This window comes from Cannabis sativa, chromosome 1 (genome assembly GCF_029168945.1).
Source record: "Cannabis sativa cultivar Pink pepper isolate KNU-18-1 chromosome 1, ASM2916894v1, whole genome shotgun sequence".
Lineage (NCBI taxonomy): Eukaryota > Viridiplantae > Streptophyta > Magnoliopsida > Rosales > Cannabaceae > Cannabis > Cannabis sativa.
This window is the reverse complement of record NC_083601.1, coordinates 47,569,617-47,588,054: the sequence shown is the minus strand read 5'-3', so window position 1 is coordinate 47,588,054 and position 18,438 is coordinate 47,569,617. Positions and strand designations below refer to the sequence as shown.

General features: G+C 33.5%; 7 protein-coding genes across 7 annotated transcripts; 3 read left to right on the top strand and 4 right to left on the bottom strand.

Annotated features, from left to right (window-relative positions):
* Positions 1 to 149: 149 nt before the first annotated feature.
* On the bottom strand, positions 150 to 1,912 carry LOC115707952 (uncharacterized). Its single transcript, XM_030636068.2, has 2 exons — positions 1,619 to 1,912; positions 150 to 531 (listed from the first exon to the last, which is right to left on the bottom strand). Exons 1-2 carry the CDS (start codon positions 1,776 to 1,778, stop codon positions 440 to 442), a joined length of 252 nt encoding a protein of 83 aa, XP_030491928.1. The 5' UTR covers positions 1,779 to 1,912; the 3' UTR covers positions 150 to 439.
* Positions 1,913 to 3,459: 1,547 nt separating this feature from the next.
* LOC115707943 (pentatricopeptide repeat-containing protein At1g80880, mitochondrial) lies at positions 3,460 to 5,629 on the top strand. The gene is made up of 2 exons (XM_030636058.2): positions 3,460 to 4,150; positions 4,300 to 5,629. The coding sequence occupies exons 1-2, from the start codon at positions 3,537 to 3,539 to the stop codon at positions 5,318 to 5,320; spliced, it is 1,635 nt and encodes a 544-aa protein (XP_030491918.2). The 5' UTR covers positions 3,460 to 3,536; the 3' UTR covers positions 5,321 to 5,629.
* Positions 5,630 to 5,770: 141 nt separating this feature from the next.
* LOC115707950 (early nodulin-like protein 19) lies at positions 5,771 to 7,304 on the top strand. Its single transcript, XM_030636066.2, has 2 exons — positions 5,771 to 6,439; positions 6,673 to 7,304. The coding sequence occupies exons 1-2, from the start codon at positions 6,268 to 6,270 to the stop codon at positions 7,002 to 7,004; spliced, it is 504 nt and encodes a 167-aa protein (XP_030491926.2). The 5' UTR covers positions 5,771 to 6,267; the 3' UTR covers positions 7,005 to 7,304.
* A 459-nt stretch (positions 7,305 to 7,763) lies between these two features.
* LOC115704637 (serine/threonine-protein kinase ZRK3) lies at positions 7,764 to 9,081 on the bottom strand. Its single transcript, XM_030631839.2, has one exon. The coding sequence runs from the start codon at positions 8,970 to 8,972 to the stop codon at positions 7,938 to 7,940; it is 1,035 nt and encodes a 344-aa protein (XP_030487699.2). The 5' UTR covers positions 8,973 to 9,081; the 3' UTR covers positions 7,764 to 7,937.
* Positions 9,082 to 10,595: 1,514 nt separating this feature from the next.
* LOC115707947 (non-functional pseudokinase ZED1) lies at positions 10,596 to 11,966 on the bottom strand. The gene is made up of 2 exons (XM_061110289.1): positions 11,021 to 11,966; positions 10,596 to 10,783 (listed from the first exon to the last, which is right to left on the bottom strand). Exons 1-2 carry the CDS (start codon positions 11,964 to 11,966, stop codon positions 10,596 to 10,598), a joined length of 1,134 nt encoding a protein of 377 aa, XP_060966272.1.
* A 1,067-nt stretch (positions 11,967 to 13,033) lies between these two features.
* LOC115707954 (non-functional pseudokinase ZRK2-like) lies at positions 13,034 to 14,527 on the bottom strand. The gene has a single exon (XM_061118431.1). The coding sequence runs from the start codon at positions 14,385 to 14,387 to the stop codon at positions 13,647 to 13,649; it is 741 nt and encodes a 246-aa protein (XP_060974414.1). The 5' UTR covers positions 14,388 to 14,527; the 3' UTR covers positions 13,034 to 13,646.
* Positions 14,528 to 15,188: 661 nt separating this feature from the next.
* Positions 15,189 to 18,072, top strand: LOC115707945 (histone deacetylase 14, chloroplastic). The gene is made up of 9 exons (XM_030636062.2): positions 15,189 to 15,317; positions 15,463 to 15,653; positions 15,748 to 15,822; positions 16,172 to 16,273; positions 16,357 to 16,428; positions 16,650 to 16,706; positions 16,843 to 17,094; positions 17,347 to 17,528; positions 17,637 to 18,072. The coding sequence occupies exons 1-9, from the start codon at positions 15,284 to 15,286 to the stop codon at positions 17,935 to 17,937; spliced, it is 1,266 nt and encodes a 421-aa protein (XP_030491922.2). The 5' UTR covers positions 15,189 to 15,283; the 3' UTR covers positions 17,938 to 18,072.
* The last annotated feature ends 366 nt before the right edge of the window (positions 18,073 to 18,438 follow it).

Below are 18,438 nucleotides of genomic sequence, written 5' to 3'. Positions count from 1 at the left end.
AAATGCTTTAGCTATAAATTATTGGGATTGTTTAAGAGAAAAATTAAATCTAGAGATTCATTGTTATAATCAAATTATTTTAATCAAAATTTCAAGAGGGACATTTTCATGAAAACACTTGCAAATGAGTACTAAATTTCAGAGTCATATAATATTGCAACAAATTTTTTTAATAGTAAATGTGAGTCAAAATTGTTTTCTGATTTAACAATAATAAACACATCAAAGTATTAGAGAGCAGAATATGTCAAGAAACAGAAGTACCATTTAACCCAACATACTTATTTGTACTCAAAACTTATCAGAAGCCACTCTTATGCAAAAGTTGGAAAAAACAAGGTTTTTAACAACAAAAAACTATGATTAACCTTCCGACATTAAATTTCTCAAAGGAGAAGTATATCCACTTCATGTAAAAGAAGAAAAAACTTATGCAGCATCATTTAGCAGATGATGAACTTGAAGACAGTCTTTGACTACGAGCTTTATCAGCTTTTTCCAAGTAGTCTTGATGAGACTGATGCTTTGCCCCTGAAAAGATAAGACTCAAGCATATTAGATAGGAAGATAAGATTGACCATAAATAACAATTAAAACACATAAATTGAATCAAGAGTCAGTCATGCATAGTATACCACATCAGGCAATAAGATTAGCCAATCAGATGAATAACTAGGATCAAATATTGATATGAAACTAGAGAAAATCTTACTTTCAATATATTAGTCAGATTACATGTAAACATAGATATTGGTAATATGTGTATCTTATCCATAATGAAGCCTAGGTAAGCCTGTTATAAGATCTTTGTTTCTCTTTAGGCAAACAACCAACAAATTGAATAAAGATGAGTAATAAATCAACCAACAAATTGAAAAGCTAAATACATGTATGCTGTTCTATGATTACATTTCAACTGTTAATTCATTGATTTTGAGAAGTAGTAGCAGCAAAATATATGGAAATTTAAAACTAGATTTTCGATCAATGGCAAGATCATATATGTGAGTGACATTAAACATAGAAACCAAGTTAAATGAAATAAGAAACAATCTAGAGGTGAACACAAAATCAAAAGAAGCTACTTTTTCCAAGGAATTACATACTACATACTAAGAAAACAGCTTAATTTTTTCTTGGCACCATGTGTTCTTTCATTGAGTTCATGTATAAGCACCAATACCAATACCAATTAGAGATGAAGGACTAAGAAAACAATTAAATTAAAGCAAACCCATTTCAATATTCACATAAATAAAAATGCTCAATCTCTGCTCTACTACAAATAGAAGAACAATTCATTACCAAAAAACTAAAACTAAAACCTCATTTTTATTGAATCTGCATTTTCAAATCAAAGGGTAAATCTAGCATAAATCAAAGAAAACTAAAACCCCAGAACAGAAAATCTGAATTCATGTCTTAATTTGCAACCTAAATTTCTCATTTTTCTATCCATAAAACAAGTTATTTATCAATCTTAATATAAAATTAACAGAATACCCAGAAAAAGAAATCTTAAAATCTTAAAAAGGGCATAAACCTCCATTGCCAAAAGAACCAAACAATTACGAAGCCCAGACAAATAGAATGAGCAAAGAGTGGAATGAATACAAACCTCGGCTCATAAGAGCCCAAGGAACGGCGAAAACAACGGTGATAATAGCGATACCAGCCAGTACATGCTTCTTCTCTCCGCTGTACAAGTAGTGCTCCATTCTACCCCTAAAACCCCCACCTCCTCCACCTTTACCACCGGTTTTAGCGTCGCTGCTCATCTTTCTTTATCTTCTTCACTTCACCTATGGGCTATGGAGGTCGTCCACAGTCGCCGAGTCTCTCTTGGGTTTGTTCCGGCGAGTTCTCTGTTCGCAAATCAATCCACGTATTTGCAATGAATTGAAATTATGAAGGAAAAAGCTTTAAGCTACGCTAGTAGTAAGTAACTGCTCTCACATAAACGACATGTCGTTTTATTTATTTAAAAGGGCTTTAATATATTAATTCTGTTTGTCGTTTTACCTAGGTTGACAAAACGGATTTAGACGCGGCACATGAATACGTCACTAATTTTATGAGCTAGGATTCAGAAAATTAGACGCGGACCGAAAATAGATCAACTTGACAGAAAAAAAAAACGAATCACAAGCACGATCAGTTTAACACGAATTTAATATGTTTGACATATATATTTTTTTAAATAAAATAAAATATAAAATTATTACTAATATTATAACTATGTAAAAATATATATTAAGTTAATTTTTTCTTTAAAATTTAATTATTTTAAAAGTATATATATTTTTTAACAATGTATATAAATATTCTAATGGAACAATTTTTTTTTTTTATATATATATAATTTAAGTTTCAATAATAACAAAATTAGTCAAAGTGGGTCAGAATAAACAGGAGATAGTTTTTTATGGGTCTGATGAAGGCTGAAAAAAATTAAACACGAGTTAAAAATAAATTAATACGCAATATAAATTAAATAAAATATGATACAAACACGACATAATGATCTGTTTTGACACTCTTAGTTTTACCTACTAACCACGTAATTTTTTGTTTTGACTCTAAGCAAAAGGTTCGATAAACGACATGTTGCTTTATTTGTCGTTTGACTCTAGACTATAATGGATTTATCAATTTGAAATTATGAAGGAAAAGCAAGTAAAAGCAGAAACACTCCCATATGAGGTCTAATACTTTTATTTTAGTTTTTGTATCTATGAATGCTTTATTTTCAAAAAAAAAAAAAAACATTCCCACATTTCCTCATTTAAAAGGGTTGATCACTTCATCTTGATGTTTGTATTTTTGATCTGAATTCTTAAATTAGACATATTACATTACTTAGAAAGATAAACAAGTAAAAAAAAATAGTTTTCAATAAAATAAAACCAAAAAAGAGAAAGAAAAAAGAGTGATAAAAAGTTCTCGGCGACCACCTATTGTGTGATGTAATGGTAGGAATGTCTTTACTAATATTTATTTTGTTTGAGTGAAGAATCTGAAATCCGAAACATCCTTTCTTAAAAGATTTTATGAGTAACTTTTTTAAAAACTAACTTATTGTGACAATTCATTTTTAATAAGATGAAATTTTTTAAAATATATCTAATATTGATGAAGTTCCAATCAAGGTAAAGGAGTTCTCTATAACTCATCTCTAATCTTCGACATCATCTAAAACTAAATGAATGAGAAAGAGATCGAAGCCACTTGATCCTTATATATGAAAAAAAATCAGTGTGAGACAAAAACTATTTGCCATTTTTTTGAAAATAAAAGATAAAAGATAAAAGCTACATATTTCTTGTAGTATGGAAGAAAATACAATTACAATGAAACGACATGTCGTTTATGTTTCAATGATCGGCATCCGTCTCTGACTTTGAACGGCATGTCGTTTCGTGTTTTTTTCTTCTTCTTCCTGTAATTGTAAAAATAGAACCACGGGAATCCAACAGCTAAACGAGAAAGGAAAAACGGTAACTTTTCAGAAACCGAACAAGCTATGTTCTTCAGAGATGTCATTTGCCACGATTGGTAGAAGATTACACAGAATCCAAACCCATCTCCAATTCTTGTTCCCACTTGTTCTACTCCACCCACACTCAACCTCTGCTTCTCTTCTTACACATTCTTCTCATCATTGTCTCTTTCAAGCATTTCATCAAACACTTTCCACTCATCAAAACTCTCCTCTGCAAGTCCACCATTTCTCCACTCTTCAACAACATTCATCCCGATTTCTCGGCGGCCCATTTGAGTTCAACCCGGAAAGATTTCAGATTCATGATGAGCTCCAAGACCCTGGTCTTCTCCGGCTTCTTAAACTACTCGAACAGGTTGCTCCGCTTCCCACGGAAGCAGAAGCCATGGCTTCTCTTGATGAATCGGGTATTGAGTCTAGTGTAGATATGGTTCGTTCGGCTATCTGGGTTTTGAGGAAAGAGTGTAAATTGGCTCTTTTGGCTTTCAAATGGGGTGATAGATGGGGTTGTTGTGATGAAGAAGCTTGGAATTTGATGATATGGGTATTGGGTAATCATCGAAAGTTTAATACTGCTTGGTGTTTGATTAGAGACCTGCATCGATCTTCAATGGATACGAGGCGAGCAATGCTTATCATGATTGATAGGTAAGATTTAGTTATCATCGTTTTACTATCTCAGTGATATAAATGATGAACTTAATCAACTACTTAAATGATTAAAATTTCAATGTTGAATCTTGTAATAGTTTCTAATGACTAAATTAATCCAACATGTTGTTTGGGATGTTAATCAGGTATGCATTTGCAAATGATCCAGACAAAGCCATATGGACCTTTCATATCATGGAGAAGTTCAGATTGAGTCCTGACCAAGAAGCATTCTACATGGCCTTAAATTCTCTTTGCAAACATGAATTTATTGAAGAGGCTGAAGAATTTATGCACGGAAACAAGAAGCTCTTCCCTCTACAAACTGAGGGGTTTAACATTATTCTTAATGGGTGGTGTAATGTATCAGTTGATGTATTTGAGGCCAAAAGAATTTGGAGAGAAATGTCCAAATTCTGTCTTACACCGGATGAAATGTCTTATACACACATGATTGCCTGTTTCTCTAAAGTTGGGAATCTTTTCGATTCGCTTAGACTGTACGATGAAATGAAGAAAAATGGTTGGTCTCCAAGTGTCAAGGTTTACAATTCTTTGGTTTCTGTACTAACTCAAGAAAATTGCTTGAAGGAAGCTCTTAAGTTGCTGGAGAAGATGACAGAGTTGGGTTTGCAGCCAGACTCCACCACCTATAACTCAATAATTCGTCCTTTGTGTAAAGCAAGAAAGCTAGAGGAGGCTCAAATTATGTTAGCCACTATGATAGGAGAGAACATTAGTCCAACCATAGACACCTACCATGCATTTCTTGAGAGTGCAGATTTTTCGGAAACTCATGGAATTCTTAGTCGGATGAGGAAAGCTAAGTTAGGCCCTAATAATGAAACCTTTCTTATGCTTCTTGAAAAGTTCTTCAAGTTGGAGCAGTCTGAGAATGCAATAAAGATTTGGGAACAAATGAAGGATTATGAAGTTGTGCCAGATTCTACACATTACACGGTTATGGTACAAGAACTGGCAAAATGTGGGTTGTTAATCAAGGGTAAAGAGTTTTTGGCTGCAATGAGATCACATGGGTTTTTGGTGGATCCAAAGCTTAAGAAGCTGTTGAAGGAGCCAGATAGTGAAAGTAGTAGTGACCAAACAAAAAGGCTGTTTACACAGTTAAAGGGAGGAAAAAGGGTTAATCATAGGAAAGGTAAATGATATGTGGAGGCTAACAACAAACATTCAATAAAGAAGAAAGCATTTTAAAGTTCTCTTGGCTTGCACTCACTGCTGAATAAGCTTGCTAATGCTGTAGTTTATTATTAAACGATGTTCGCCTGACATTGCGATTTCGTCAGTCATTGAAAGTTGAAACACTATGTAAAACATTCCATATAAGAATACTTGTGTACCTTTAGAAATGGTTTGCACAAGCACAATTCTCAATATACAAACGACAGAGTATTGCTTCACTTGTATGCTTTTCAATATGATTAACTTGTGATTTTTCTAGTAAGTGACCCTCAACATTGGACTGGACAAGGATGAAAAAAGAAAGATGGGAATTTGAAGTGGAAATTCACTTCTATTCCCAAAATTTAATATTCAACATTATGGTCCACAGATGCAGCTGCAGTCTGATCAAATCATTTCTCATATTTGTTATTGATTTATTTTCCTAAAACTTCTTCATAGTCTTTCGAAGATTATCAATAGACACCATCCCACATAACATAGTTAAAAACAAATACTTTTAACCATGATTTGTTGACACATTGGCCCACTAGCTTAAAGATGTCTATTTCATCCTTTATTTATATTATAGAGTGGACCTTATTGTACTCTTCAATGGCTATGCAGCTTTAATTCAAACTCAACCTCCCTAGTGGAAACGGTAATATATTTGATCATTATCCTACTTATACTCAGGGGACCACTCTTTCTCTAAATTTCTTGGACCTGTTACCTATGTAGTATGCTCCTTCATTCTCTAGTGTGTTCCAGCTTCCAGCCAAAACAGAAAAAACAAAAAAACTCACTGTAGAGTGTCAAGTCCAGGCATACTTTGGTAAAAGATTTAATTTTTAATTTTTCCTAGAAAAGAGAGAGAGAGGGAAAGAAACAACAATACCCACCAAGCTAACTAACCAACCATAGAAGTGAAAATGTCCAACTCAGTATACCTTATCTTCTCCATTGTTCTCATCTCCGCCGTTTCGACCCTTCCTCCTATTTTTGCCACAGATCATATTGTTGGAGCTAATAAGGGTTGGAATCCTGGTCTAAACTACACTCTTTGGGCCAAAAACCATACATTTTATGTTGGTGACTTTATCTGTAAGTGTTTTCCTTTTTTTTTTCTGTACTTATATATAGGTTTGGCTTATATTTGAAGATTTTGTTAACCCAATTCTTGTTTAAAGAAAAGATTGAATTTTGAGCTAAAAAGACTTCATCTTTAGGCTTTATGCTATGTTAGTTTGAAAATGAACCAAGTAAACTTTACTTTGTTGTTTAAACTTTTTGGCTTTCATTTTCCTTTGGTCCTGAAAATGCACTGTTTGTCACAGCATTTAGGTATCAAAAGAACCAGTACAATGTGTTTGAGGTGAACAAAACTGGATATGACAACTGCACAATTGAAGGTGCAGTGGGGAACTGGAGCAGTGGCAAAGACTTCATACTCCTCAAAGAGGCCAAAAGATACTACTTCATTTGTGGAAATGGACAGTGCTTCAGTGGCATGAAGGTATCTGTGGTTGTCCACCATTTGCCACCACCTCCATCTTCTTCTCCCATGCACTTATCCCAGAACTCCACAGCTGCAGAAATTCCAAGACCTGGATTCCGGGCTTTGGCAGTGTCGTTGGCATTGATCTGGTTTGGTTCTTGGGGTTTTTAGTGATTTGTTGTAGCTTCAAGCTTTAAATCAGGGAAGTTGTATAATTGAATCATTTCATTGTTGGGGTTCTTCTGTTTTTGTGTGTGCCAAACTCTTAGGAGGCAGTCCTTTTTCAAAGTGATTTTTTTTTCCTTCTCTCCCCTACTTCTGTGAGGTTAGTTCTCATTTTTTTGCCTTGGCTGCATTTCTTTTCTTAATGGCAAAGTCCACATTTATGGCAAGGTTTAGTTTGGTATTTATTGGATTTTGGATTTAATGTACCATTTTTAGATTATTATAGAGGTTTATGTTATCTTCTAATTACCGGTTATGACACTTATTAATGCATTCAATGTTCTCTTTCTCTCTCTCTGGACAAAAATATTTAGTTCTTTTCCCAAGTCCCATATGAACCTTACATTTATTTTATACAAAATAAACCAGAAAAGGATCCAGGTCACTTGCCAAGCTTTGTATATTTAGTTGTGTTTTTAATTATATCAATTTTTAGTTTGCCAAAAGGGTTAGCATATAATGGAGCAAGGCTATGAGTCCTTTAAATTCAGTTGATAAAAAATCTGTGGGAAATGTAGTTTATAGATTTGATATGGAAGAAAACTGGTTCTGCTTTGACTGATTGCAAGATTCAGCTACTTCTTGTTCTTGTTCTTCTTTCAATTATGTTTTCATTCTACACACGAAAAGAAAAATATGACACTACACAGCTCCATTCCATTCTTCAAAAACAAACCATTTTCCACTGGATATGGAGAGATTTGGTTTCCAAATTTCAATGAACATACTATATTGATTCTGACTTTAATTCAAAACAGGTGAAATAAAAACAGACGTTTACAGCTAAAATAATGAAAACAAAAATTGGGGATTATTAACAAAGTCATATCAAAATAAGATATGTAACAATATAACAAGACAAGAGAATAATATATATATTTAAGGTAAAAGGGTTTTGTTGGTTTTGATAAAGATGAGAGCTTTAGCAACTTCCACCATGTCTGGTCTCTCATCCACATTCTCTTTGATACACATTTCTACTAGCTTGGCACATTCCATTATTTGAAGTCTTGTTTCTTCTTCTCCTTCTTCTCTCAATGTATTGACCTTCAACTCATTTTTCCAAGCATCAAACCAGTAGGCACAGGGACCATCGATCCAAGTAGCAGGATCAGCCATATATGGCCAACTCTTTCCAGTCAATAACTCAGACAATAGAACCCCAAAGGCGTAGGCATCACTCCTTTCTGTAAAACGCCCATGAACAGCTGCCTCCGGAGAGACAAACCCGTAAGTCCCAAAAACATCAGCATCTACAGGAGTTTCCCCTTCAGGAATTGGAATTGAAGCAAAGAAATTAAAGAGTTTGGGACCGTAGTCTTTCTCTAACAACACTTGTCTACTATGTATATCTCTGTTAATGAATGTCTTTGAGTGACCATGATGGAGATAAGCAACTGCATTGGCTACTCCAATCCCAATTCTTAACTTGGTCTCGAATGGCAGCCGTGGTGGCGGTTCTTTATTTCTTTGGAGGAGAAAACGAGAGAGTTTACCTTGAATAGGGAAGTGATCATATACCAGCATAGGCAACTCTGTGTCAAGACAGTATCCCAAGAGCTTCAAAACATTGTTGTGGTTGCTCATCTGTGATCCCACTGCAACTTCAGTTGCAATCATTTCTAAATCTAAAAAACCATGGTAAGTTTTCACACAAATTTCACAATCTTCATCATCATCATGAATTACTCCCTTGTACAATTTGTAAAATCCACTTTCGTATATGAATCTGTTATCATGAAAGTTGTTTGTTGCGTTCTTGAGTTGTTGAGACGAGTATGAACGGAGTGGATTGGATTTTCCATTGAACAAACGAATGGTTTGCTCTAACACAGCACCCCCATTCTTAATAAAGAAACCATTCTTTTCTTCTTCTGTAGTATTCTTTTTAGTGTTCTTGTAGCATGAAAACATAATGAATTAAAGAAGATTAATATTGATCAAGGAGATGAAGAAGAAGACATGGATTATGGATGGTCTCTTTCTCATCTTAATTTACAATCTTATTTATTGACATAATGTGAATATGATATCTTATTTATTGACTGAGTACAACTACTTGGGAAACAAGTGGTAACTAGTACTAATCAATATCAACCACTTATATATATATAAATATATATATATATATATATATATATATTCTTGGCTAATATATGTGGAAATTTCTTTAAAGAATAGTAGAAAGAAGTGAATCCCATTACAGTGATGATTTGAGTCACAGGGAACAAAAGTCACCACATGCTGATGGGTAATGCTTGTTTTTCAATCACGTGAAAATGTGGTTGTGTTTTTTCAACCATGTTTGACTTGAGGTATATGCACACGTTCAAGTATGCATTTAATTTTGGATTGATTTTTTATGCCTTGTTCATACATCTAAAATAGAGATCCATCCCTCTTTTATTTGTTCATCCCATCCCATCATAATCATCACAAGTTATTTCAAAAATAAGAGTGAGGCTCTTGAGAGAAAAATAGTGAGAATATCTCTTAGAGAGAGAAATCTAAAAGAGTAAGAAAAAGAGAGTTCCTACAAAATTGTGAGAAATATTTTGTAGAGAGATGGTGAGATTACCACATTAGTGAGTGAGAATTTTTGAGTGTATTCCTCGAGTATTTGTCAAAACTTGAGAGTATAATATTATGTATCCATTATTATTGTTATAGATTAGTGGAAGGTTTACCGTAATTTTTATTTGTCACGAGATAATTTCTTGATGTGCATTTAATGCTTTGATTATTATTTGTAAAGTACTATTTATATTGGAAGATATTTGAAAATTTTGAATATGCTCTATGATTGCAGCTGTGACTGCTCTTTCACATAAGAAAGGAATTTCAGAGTCCCCATTGTATTTTCCCACAAATATTGATCCTGAAAAAGAATTGAAATATTTTCTATTATTACCAACACATACACCTTGGTGAAGGTTCTGTTCTGTGTCTCAACTCTCAATCAATATATAATTTGTTCATTGAAATTAGAAACAAATCTCTCCGTATCCTCAAAACCAATCTTTAATTCATTTCTTATTTCATTGTGTTTTTATGCTTCAAAGGAAAAAAAAAAAGACTAAAAGTACTAGAGCGGAAGATGGTTTGTTTTTGAAGAATGGAGGTGCAGTGTTAGAGCAAACCATTCTTCGGCTATACTCTTCCCAGGAACTGAAGAAAGCAACTAATAACTTCCATCCAACCCAAATCAAACACTCCTGCTTGAACTACACACTCTACAAACGATCAATAATAGTTAATGATGATGAAGAAGAAATTTCGGGGAAAATGTTCTTTCCAACGTTTTAACAACGAAAGACACTTGAAAATGATTGCAAATGAAGTTGTAGTGGCATCACAGATGAGCAACCACAGAAATCTTTAGACTTTATGTTGTGTTAGTTTGAAGATTGAACAGAGTCTACTTTACTTAGTTGTTTAAACGTTATGATCATGAGAGTACATGAGCCTTTCTTTCTACAATCATCTCATCTTAATAACAATATAACAAGGCAAGACAAGACACAATATATATTTAAGCTAAAGGGTTTTGTTGGTTTTGATAAAGATTCGAGCTTTAGCTACTTCCACCATGTCTGATCTCCCATCCACATTCTCTTTGATACACCTTTCCACTAGCTTGGCACATTCCTTTATTACTTCTTCTCCTTCAACTCTCAATGTATTGACCTTCAACTCATGTTTCCAATCATCAAACCAGTAGGCATCTGAATCATTGTAGATGAGGAAATTACAGAAATTCACAAAACATAGACACAATTAGAAATGATAAGCATATATGTAGAATTCTCAGAAATCCATAAACTTAACATAACAACCATAAACAAGGAAAACAATATTGTTGGGGTATTTATCAAATCAAAGGGTATTGTTGGTTTTGATCAAAATGAGAGCTTTTGCAACTTCCACCATGTTAGGTCTCTCTTCAACACTTTCATTAGTACACCTCTCAACCAGCTTAGCACATTCCATTATTTGACCTCTTATTTCTTCATTTTCTTCTTCTTCCTCTTCCACCAACGCATTGGTCTCCAACTCATGTTTCAATTTACCATTCCAATCATAATTGGAAGAACCATCAGTAATATCCCAAAGTATTTGTCCCCAAGTCTTTCCTGTCAATAATTCAGATAACAAAATCCCAAAGTCATAAACATCACTTCTTTCAGTGTATCTTCCGTACTTTGCTACCTCAGGAGGAGTAAAGCCTTTAGTCCCAAAAAAGTCAGCATCAACATGAGTTTCCCCTTCTGGAATTGGAATTGAAGCATAAAAACTACACAGCTTTGCACTGTAGTCTTTGTCTAAAAACACTTGTCCCCTTCTAATATCTCTGTTGATAAAGGTCTTTGAGTGGCCATGGTGGAGATAAGAAATTGCATTAGCTATTCCAATACAAATCTTTAACTTTCTCTCAAATGGTGCCTGCCCGGCTAGTTCAGAAATATGGAGGAGATTGCCATGAAAAGGTAGCTCATAAACCAACATGGGCACCTCTGAGTCAAGGCAGTAACCCAAGAGCTTCAACACATTTCTGTGGTTGCTCATCTGTGATGCCACTGCAACTTCATTTGCAATCATTTTCAAGTGTCGTTCGTTGTTAAATTTTGGAAAGAACATTTTCACAGAAATTTCTTCTTCATCATCATCATTAACTATTACTGATCCTTTGTAGAGTGTGTAGTTCAAGCTGGCGTGTATGATCTGGCTGGGATTGAAGTTATGAGTTGCCATGTTCAGTTCATGGGAAGAGTATGACCGAAGTGGATTTGATTTTCCATTAAACAAAAGAATGGTTTGCTCTAACACTGCACCTCCATTCTTCATAAACAAACCATCTTCTTCTCTTGTACTTTTGTTCTTGTTGTTACCTCTGTAGCATGAGAACATAATGAAATTAGAACAAGAACGAATGAAGATTGTTTTTGAGGATATGGAAAGGGTTGGCTTCTAATTTCAATGAAGATATTATGTTGATTGAGAGTTGAGACACGGAACCACCAAAGGTGTGGTTGAATTTTATTCCCCATGACTCTAATCTAGTGAATAAAAATTACCTGTGCCAAACTCCATATACTATCCTTTTTTTTTTAAAAAAAAAAAAACTCCATATACTATTCCTGTCTCAACAATAAAAAATTATAATCTGTCCATCCGACTTGGATCCAGACATGGACTCGAAACCCGAATCTGGACGCGGCCTTAGATCAGAATCCAAATCCAGCCTAAGCCTCAAATATGAATTCGGCCCTATTTTCCCTTCGAATTTTAAAATTTACTAAATCATGCCCCGCTGAACTTTTAAGGTCGTTAAAAATGCTCTCTGAACTATTGAAATTGTTGAATTTAAGGACTTTTGTCCAATTTTAGTAAAAAAATTTTAACATGGATAAAAGTACAGGAGGCATGATTTAGTACTTATCAAAGTTTAAGAGACATGATTTAGTAGATTTCAAAGTTTGGGGAGTATGATTTAGTACATAAAAAGTAAAAATTGAATGAAATTAGGCAAAAGTCCTTAAATCTAACAATTTCAATGAATTTTTAACGGCAAAAAAATTTAAGAGAATGATTTGATAGATGTCAAAGTTTTGGACAAAAAATCCTAATTAGCCTAAAATTTATTTTCTTTTTCATTTTTAGTTATATATTTTTATTTTTTACATTAAAAAATTGAAAAATAGTTATAGATAAAAAACAAATTTTTCAAAAATAAAAATTCTACTGATTAAAAAATAAAAATGTTACCTTGTAACTCCATCTAATACCCTTTGTAATTCCTGTTCATTTTCTTTGGGTGATCTATGGTTAATAAATCGAAGCTACCAAAATGAATGACTGGAAACACACAATTTCCTTCCGTTTATGTTTATGTAACAATATATTTCTTCTGTTAATCAGACAATTTCCACATATTTTGGCCAAGAATACATTCATATTTTAAATAAGAAAAGAAGTAAACAAATCGAAGTATTTGATGAATCTCATCATAGTATAACAAGACAAGAAACACAATAATATGTATTTAAGGTAAAAGGGTTTTGTTGGTTTTGATAAAGATGAGAGCTTTAGCAACTTCCACCATGTTTGGTCCCTCATCCACATTGTTTTTGACACACTTTTCCACAAGCTTGGCACATTCCATTATTTGGGGCTCGTTTGGAACGCCGTACTAGATCGTATTGTATTGTATTATATTAAATTGTATTTTATGCAATATTTTTATGTAAAATTATATGTGGTATTAACTTTTATGGACACCTAAATATATAATATTTTAGTACAAATTAAAGTTTAACATAGTATTATATAAAAATATGATATATAATCCAATTAAATATAATACAATACAATACAATACGACCTAATACGGCGTTCCAAACGAGCCCTTGAAGTCATGTTTCTTCTTCTTCTTCTTCTCCCAATGTAATGTCCTTCAACTCATTTTTCCACCCATCAAACCAGTAGTCACACGAACAACTGTTATGCGTAGTCGCAGCAGAATCAGCCATATGTCTCAAACTCTTCTCAGTCAATAATTCAGAGAATAGAGCCCCAAAGGCATAGACATCACTCCTTTCTGTATACCTCTGGAGACATATGTCCCATAGTCTCTTCAATAAGATCCACATCTACATGAGTTTCCCCATCAGGAATTGGAATTGATGATTGGAAATCAAATAGCTTGGCACCATAGTCTTGGTCTAAGTACACTGCTTCCTTAAAGATCTCCCTATGGATGAAGGTCTTTGAATGGCCGTGATGGAGATAAGCAAGTGCATTGGCTATTCCAATCCCAGTTCTTAACCTGCTCTCAAATGGCAGTCGTGGTGGTGGTGGTTCCTTACTATTATTCCCATTTATGAGAAAACGAGAGAGATTGCCATGAACAGAGAACTCATAAACCAACATGGGAAACTTTGAGTCGAGGCAGTAACCCAAGAGCTTCAAAACGTTTTTGTGGTTGTTCATCTGTGATGCCACAGAAACTTCAGTAGCAATCTCTTCTAACTTTACATCACCAAAACGATGACTCAACTTTTTCACAGAAATTATATAATCTTCACCACTATCATCATCATCATGAATTACTCCCTTGTACAGGCCGTAATTTCCATGAAGGTGTATGAATGTGGTATCATGGAAGTTATTTGTTGCGTTGTTGAATTGTTGAGAAGAGTATGAACGGAGTGGATTAGATTTTCCATTGAACAAACGAATGGTTTGCTCTAACACAGCACCTCCATTCCTCAAAAAGAAACCATTCATTTCTTCATCTTCTGTAGTAGTACTTTTGTAGCATGAAAACATAATGAAGTGAACTAAAGGAAGATTAATATTGATTGTTGAACCTATATTTTTATAGATAATTAAAGAAAAAAAAGATTAGTCTTTATTATAAAATAATAATATTCCCACATTATATTCCTCTCAGCTCAACTAATCCACAACTTCTCAGCCACTCACACTATCTTATCTGTCTCCACTTCCCACTCACTCACAATCATCACACCCAGTCAACACATTAAAATTAATGCTATTAATTCCATCACATCTAATATTTTGAATTCTATTCAAATTCCATTGAATTATATATTATTAGATAAATTTTACTATCCAATTAATTTCTATCAATCGATTTGGATTTAAAGAATTTTTTTTACATTTTTATAATTTTTTTATAAAAATAATACGAAAATAATAAAAAAAAATTACATAAAAATAATATAAAAATAACATTTAAATAATAACAAAAAATAACATTCAAATAACAAAACATCAACAATAAATTAATAAAAGTACAATATAAGAAAATCGTATTTTTTGTAAATAAAATTAAAAAAATCTTAAAAATATTTAAAATTTCGTGAAATCCGTATTTTTGTAATTTTTTTTTTTGTTATTTTTGTGTATTTATGAAATAATTCCTAATATTTATAGATAAATTGAATTAGATTCATTTAATATTTTAAATCTAAGTATCTATTAGATTCATTTAGATTTATTCAATTCTAAAAAAAAAAAAATTAATATTAATTTTATTTAATTGGAAGTATTAAATTTTTAAACACTTTATTCCCTAGTTAAAATCATTATTAATTGTGTTATTTATATATAATAATAATAAGTGGAAGATGTTTAGGATATATAGTATTTCTGGTTTCAATTTGAGGCATTGACAGTCCTATCATCATCTCATTGCTCAGATGGACCTCTTCACTTCACCTTCTCTTCTGCCCGGTAATCATGTCTTATTATTGCCTCTAAATTATATTTCTTTGAATTTAATTCACAACAACATACATACATTCGTGTGTTTTTATTTTACAATAATTACATTATTCATGGGCTCAAATTAAACACGCTCTGCTATTCTTGTGTTTAGGGAATGCAATGCTTGGGTTGAATGGTCATGGTGTTGTTGGTACAACTACAAACTCTTTCTTCAAGAAACGAAACCGTTTAATCGTATCCTGTTTGGGTCGTACTGATGAGAAGAGCATCGTTTGTTCAAATGAAGAATTGAAAAATGCTCGTCTCATTTATGCTGTAGCTCCTGCCATGGGTCATAATAAGGTACTCATAATATTCAATGCTGATTCAATTTTATTTGAGCCTCTGCAGATTCATCTACCTATCTAACTCTAATCTTCATTAGTACTGTTAACAGGAATCTCATCCCGAATCCCATTTTCGAGTTCCTTCAATTGTTACTGCTCTTCAAAACATGGAGCTCACTCCAGAGGTATGTCTAATTTAGGCTCTCTTTAATTTGTATGCTCAATATGTTTGTATTTCTCTCAAATTTGTGTATTTAAGACAACTACTGAAAATTTATGAGGATCAAGAGGTATTGAATTGAAATAAATAAGAAGAGTATAAGAAGGATCATGGGTAGTAGTGGTTGGTGAATCTATGGTGATTGGTTATATTGATTCCAAAGTGTTTAAATGTAACAGCTTTTGAGTGGACTAGATCAGCCAGTAATTCCTAGCTGTGATAGGTAGATTTTATAGCAGTAATTTCACAAATTTAAGGCCTGAACATTTGGCAGTCATAAGCATAAGATAGTTTTTGCTTCTTTCTATATTCAGTTCCGTGGCTCAGAAATTATTCAACTTAAAGACTTCAAGCCTGCTTCAGTAGATGACATTGCAAATGTTCATTCAACAGCTTATGTATCAGGCCTTGAGAAGGTACTTACCCATGCACAATATATTCTTTTTTCAGCTTACATATATTCTGTTTTAGCTTAAATGTTTTTTGCCACTCATTGCAGGCTATGGATAAGGCTTCACAACAAGGCATTATATTTATTGAGGGATCTGGACCAACGTATGCTACTGCAAATGTAAGCACAATTATTTTGATGTTTCTTCTCTCTCTCCTTTTCATACTTGTTTGATTGAGAAAATGATTTCTTCACATTTTTGAGAGATCTTAATGAATGATGAAATGCAATTTGACATGCTTAAGTTTTACTTGAATATATAGCATCCTTGTAATTTTATGCATGAGCAACCTGACTTAACTTTCCTTCCTTTATACTGATGATGATGTAAAATGGTGCAGACATTCCAGGATTCACTAACTGCAGCTGGAGCAGGACTTGCCATAGTTGATTCAGTGGTTATTATTTAACTGCAATTTATTTTGAATGTATATAATATTTTGTATTTGTATTTCACTTTTTTTTTTCTTAGACTGTGTTTGAGCTTAAAGATTGATAGATGATATACAAACATAATTGTGTTTCATGTTTCAGGTTGAAGCATCAAAGCTAAACCAGGATCAAACTACAGGTTTTGCTTTGATAAGACCTCCTGGACATCATGCAGTCCCAAAAGGCCCGATGGGGTTTTGTGTTTTCGGTAATGTTGCAATAGCTGCTCGTTATGCTCAACGTGTACATGGCTTAAAGCGTGTCTTCATAATTGATTTTGATGTTCACCATGGAAATGGAACTAATGATGCTTTCTATGAGGATCCGGATATCTTTTTTCTCTCAACTCACCAGGTTAGTACTGATGTTGTTTTCATTAAAGTTGTTGATTTGGTAAAAAAGAAAAGCCTTAAAAAAATGGATGTATATTATTAATCAAGCAGATTTGATTAAAATTTTGTACTTGAAGTATTTATACGAAATGTTTTTTGAGTAAATTAAAAATAAGAAAATTTAATAAGATGGTATATGGTCAAAAAATCATCATCTAGTATTCATTAATGGTATTATATACCAACATTAATTTCTTGCTTGAGTTCAATACAGAATGGAAGCTACCCTGGTACTGGTAAATTTGATGAGATAGGTCAAGGAGATGGGTTAGGAACAACTCTCAATCTACCTTTACCAGGAGGCTCAGGTGATATTGCCATGAGGACTGTGTTTGATGAAGTCATTGTACCTTGTGCTCAGAGGTTTAAGCCAGACATAATTCTTGTCTCCGCTGGGTGAGTTTTCAATATACATGATATTCTTTATGAATACTTTTAATCATTTTACCATAGTGGCTTGTGAAACACAAGATTCACTCGCTAGCTTGCAACTTAATTGGTCAGGTACGATGCTCATGTACTGGATCCATTAGCCAGTCTACAATTTACAACAGGGACATATTACATGCTTGCATCCAACATTCAACAACTTGCGAAAGATCTATGTGGTGGTCGCTGTGTGTTCTTCTTGGAAGGAGGTTACAACCTCAAGTCTCTTTCGTACTCCGTGGCAGACTCATTCAGAGCTTTTCTAGGAGAGCCAAGCTTGGCCTCTCGGTTTGACAACCCTGCTATCTTGTATGATGAACCGCTCACCAAAGTGAAGCAAGCTATCCAGAGAGTGAAACATTTGCATTCCTTGTGAAGACACATTATTATCCAGTTGCCTAGTTCCATTTTCACTTGTATGTAACCATTAATTATTGTATATATATAATTACATTATAGGAATTGAAAATGATTGCTAATGATGAAGAAGAAGATGAAGATTGTTATGAAATTTCGGTGAAAATGTTGTTTCCAACGTTTAACAACGAAAGACACTTGAAAATGATTGCAAATGAAGTTGCAGTGGCATCACAGATGAGCAACCACAGAAATGTGTTGAAGCTCTTGGGTTACTGCCTTGACTCAGAGCTGCCCATGTTGGTTTATGAGCTACCTTTTCATGGCAATCTCCTCCATATTTGTGAAAAGTATGGGAGACAAAGACTTTTATCAATAGAGATATGAGAATGGGACAAGTGTTTTAAGACAAAGACTACAATGCAAAGCTCTGTAGTTTCTATGCTTCAATTCCAACTCCAGAAGGGGAAACTCATGTTGATACACTGAAAGGAGTGATGTTTATGACTTTGGGATATTA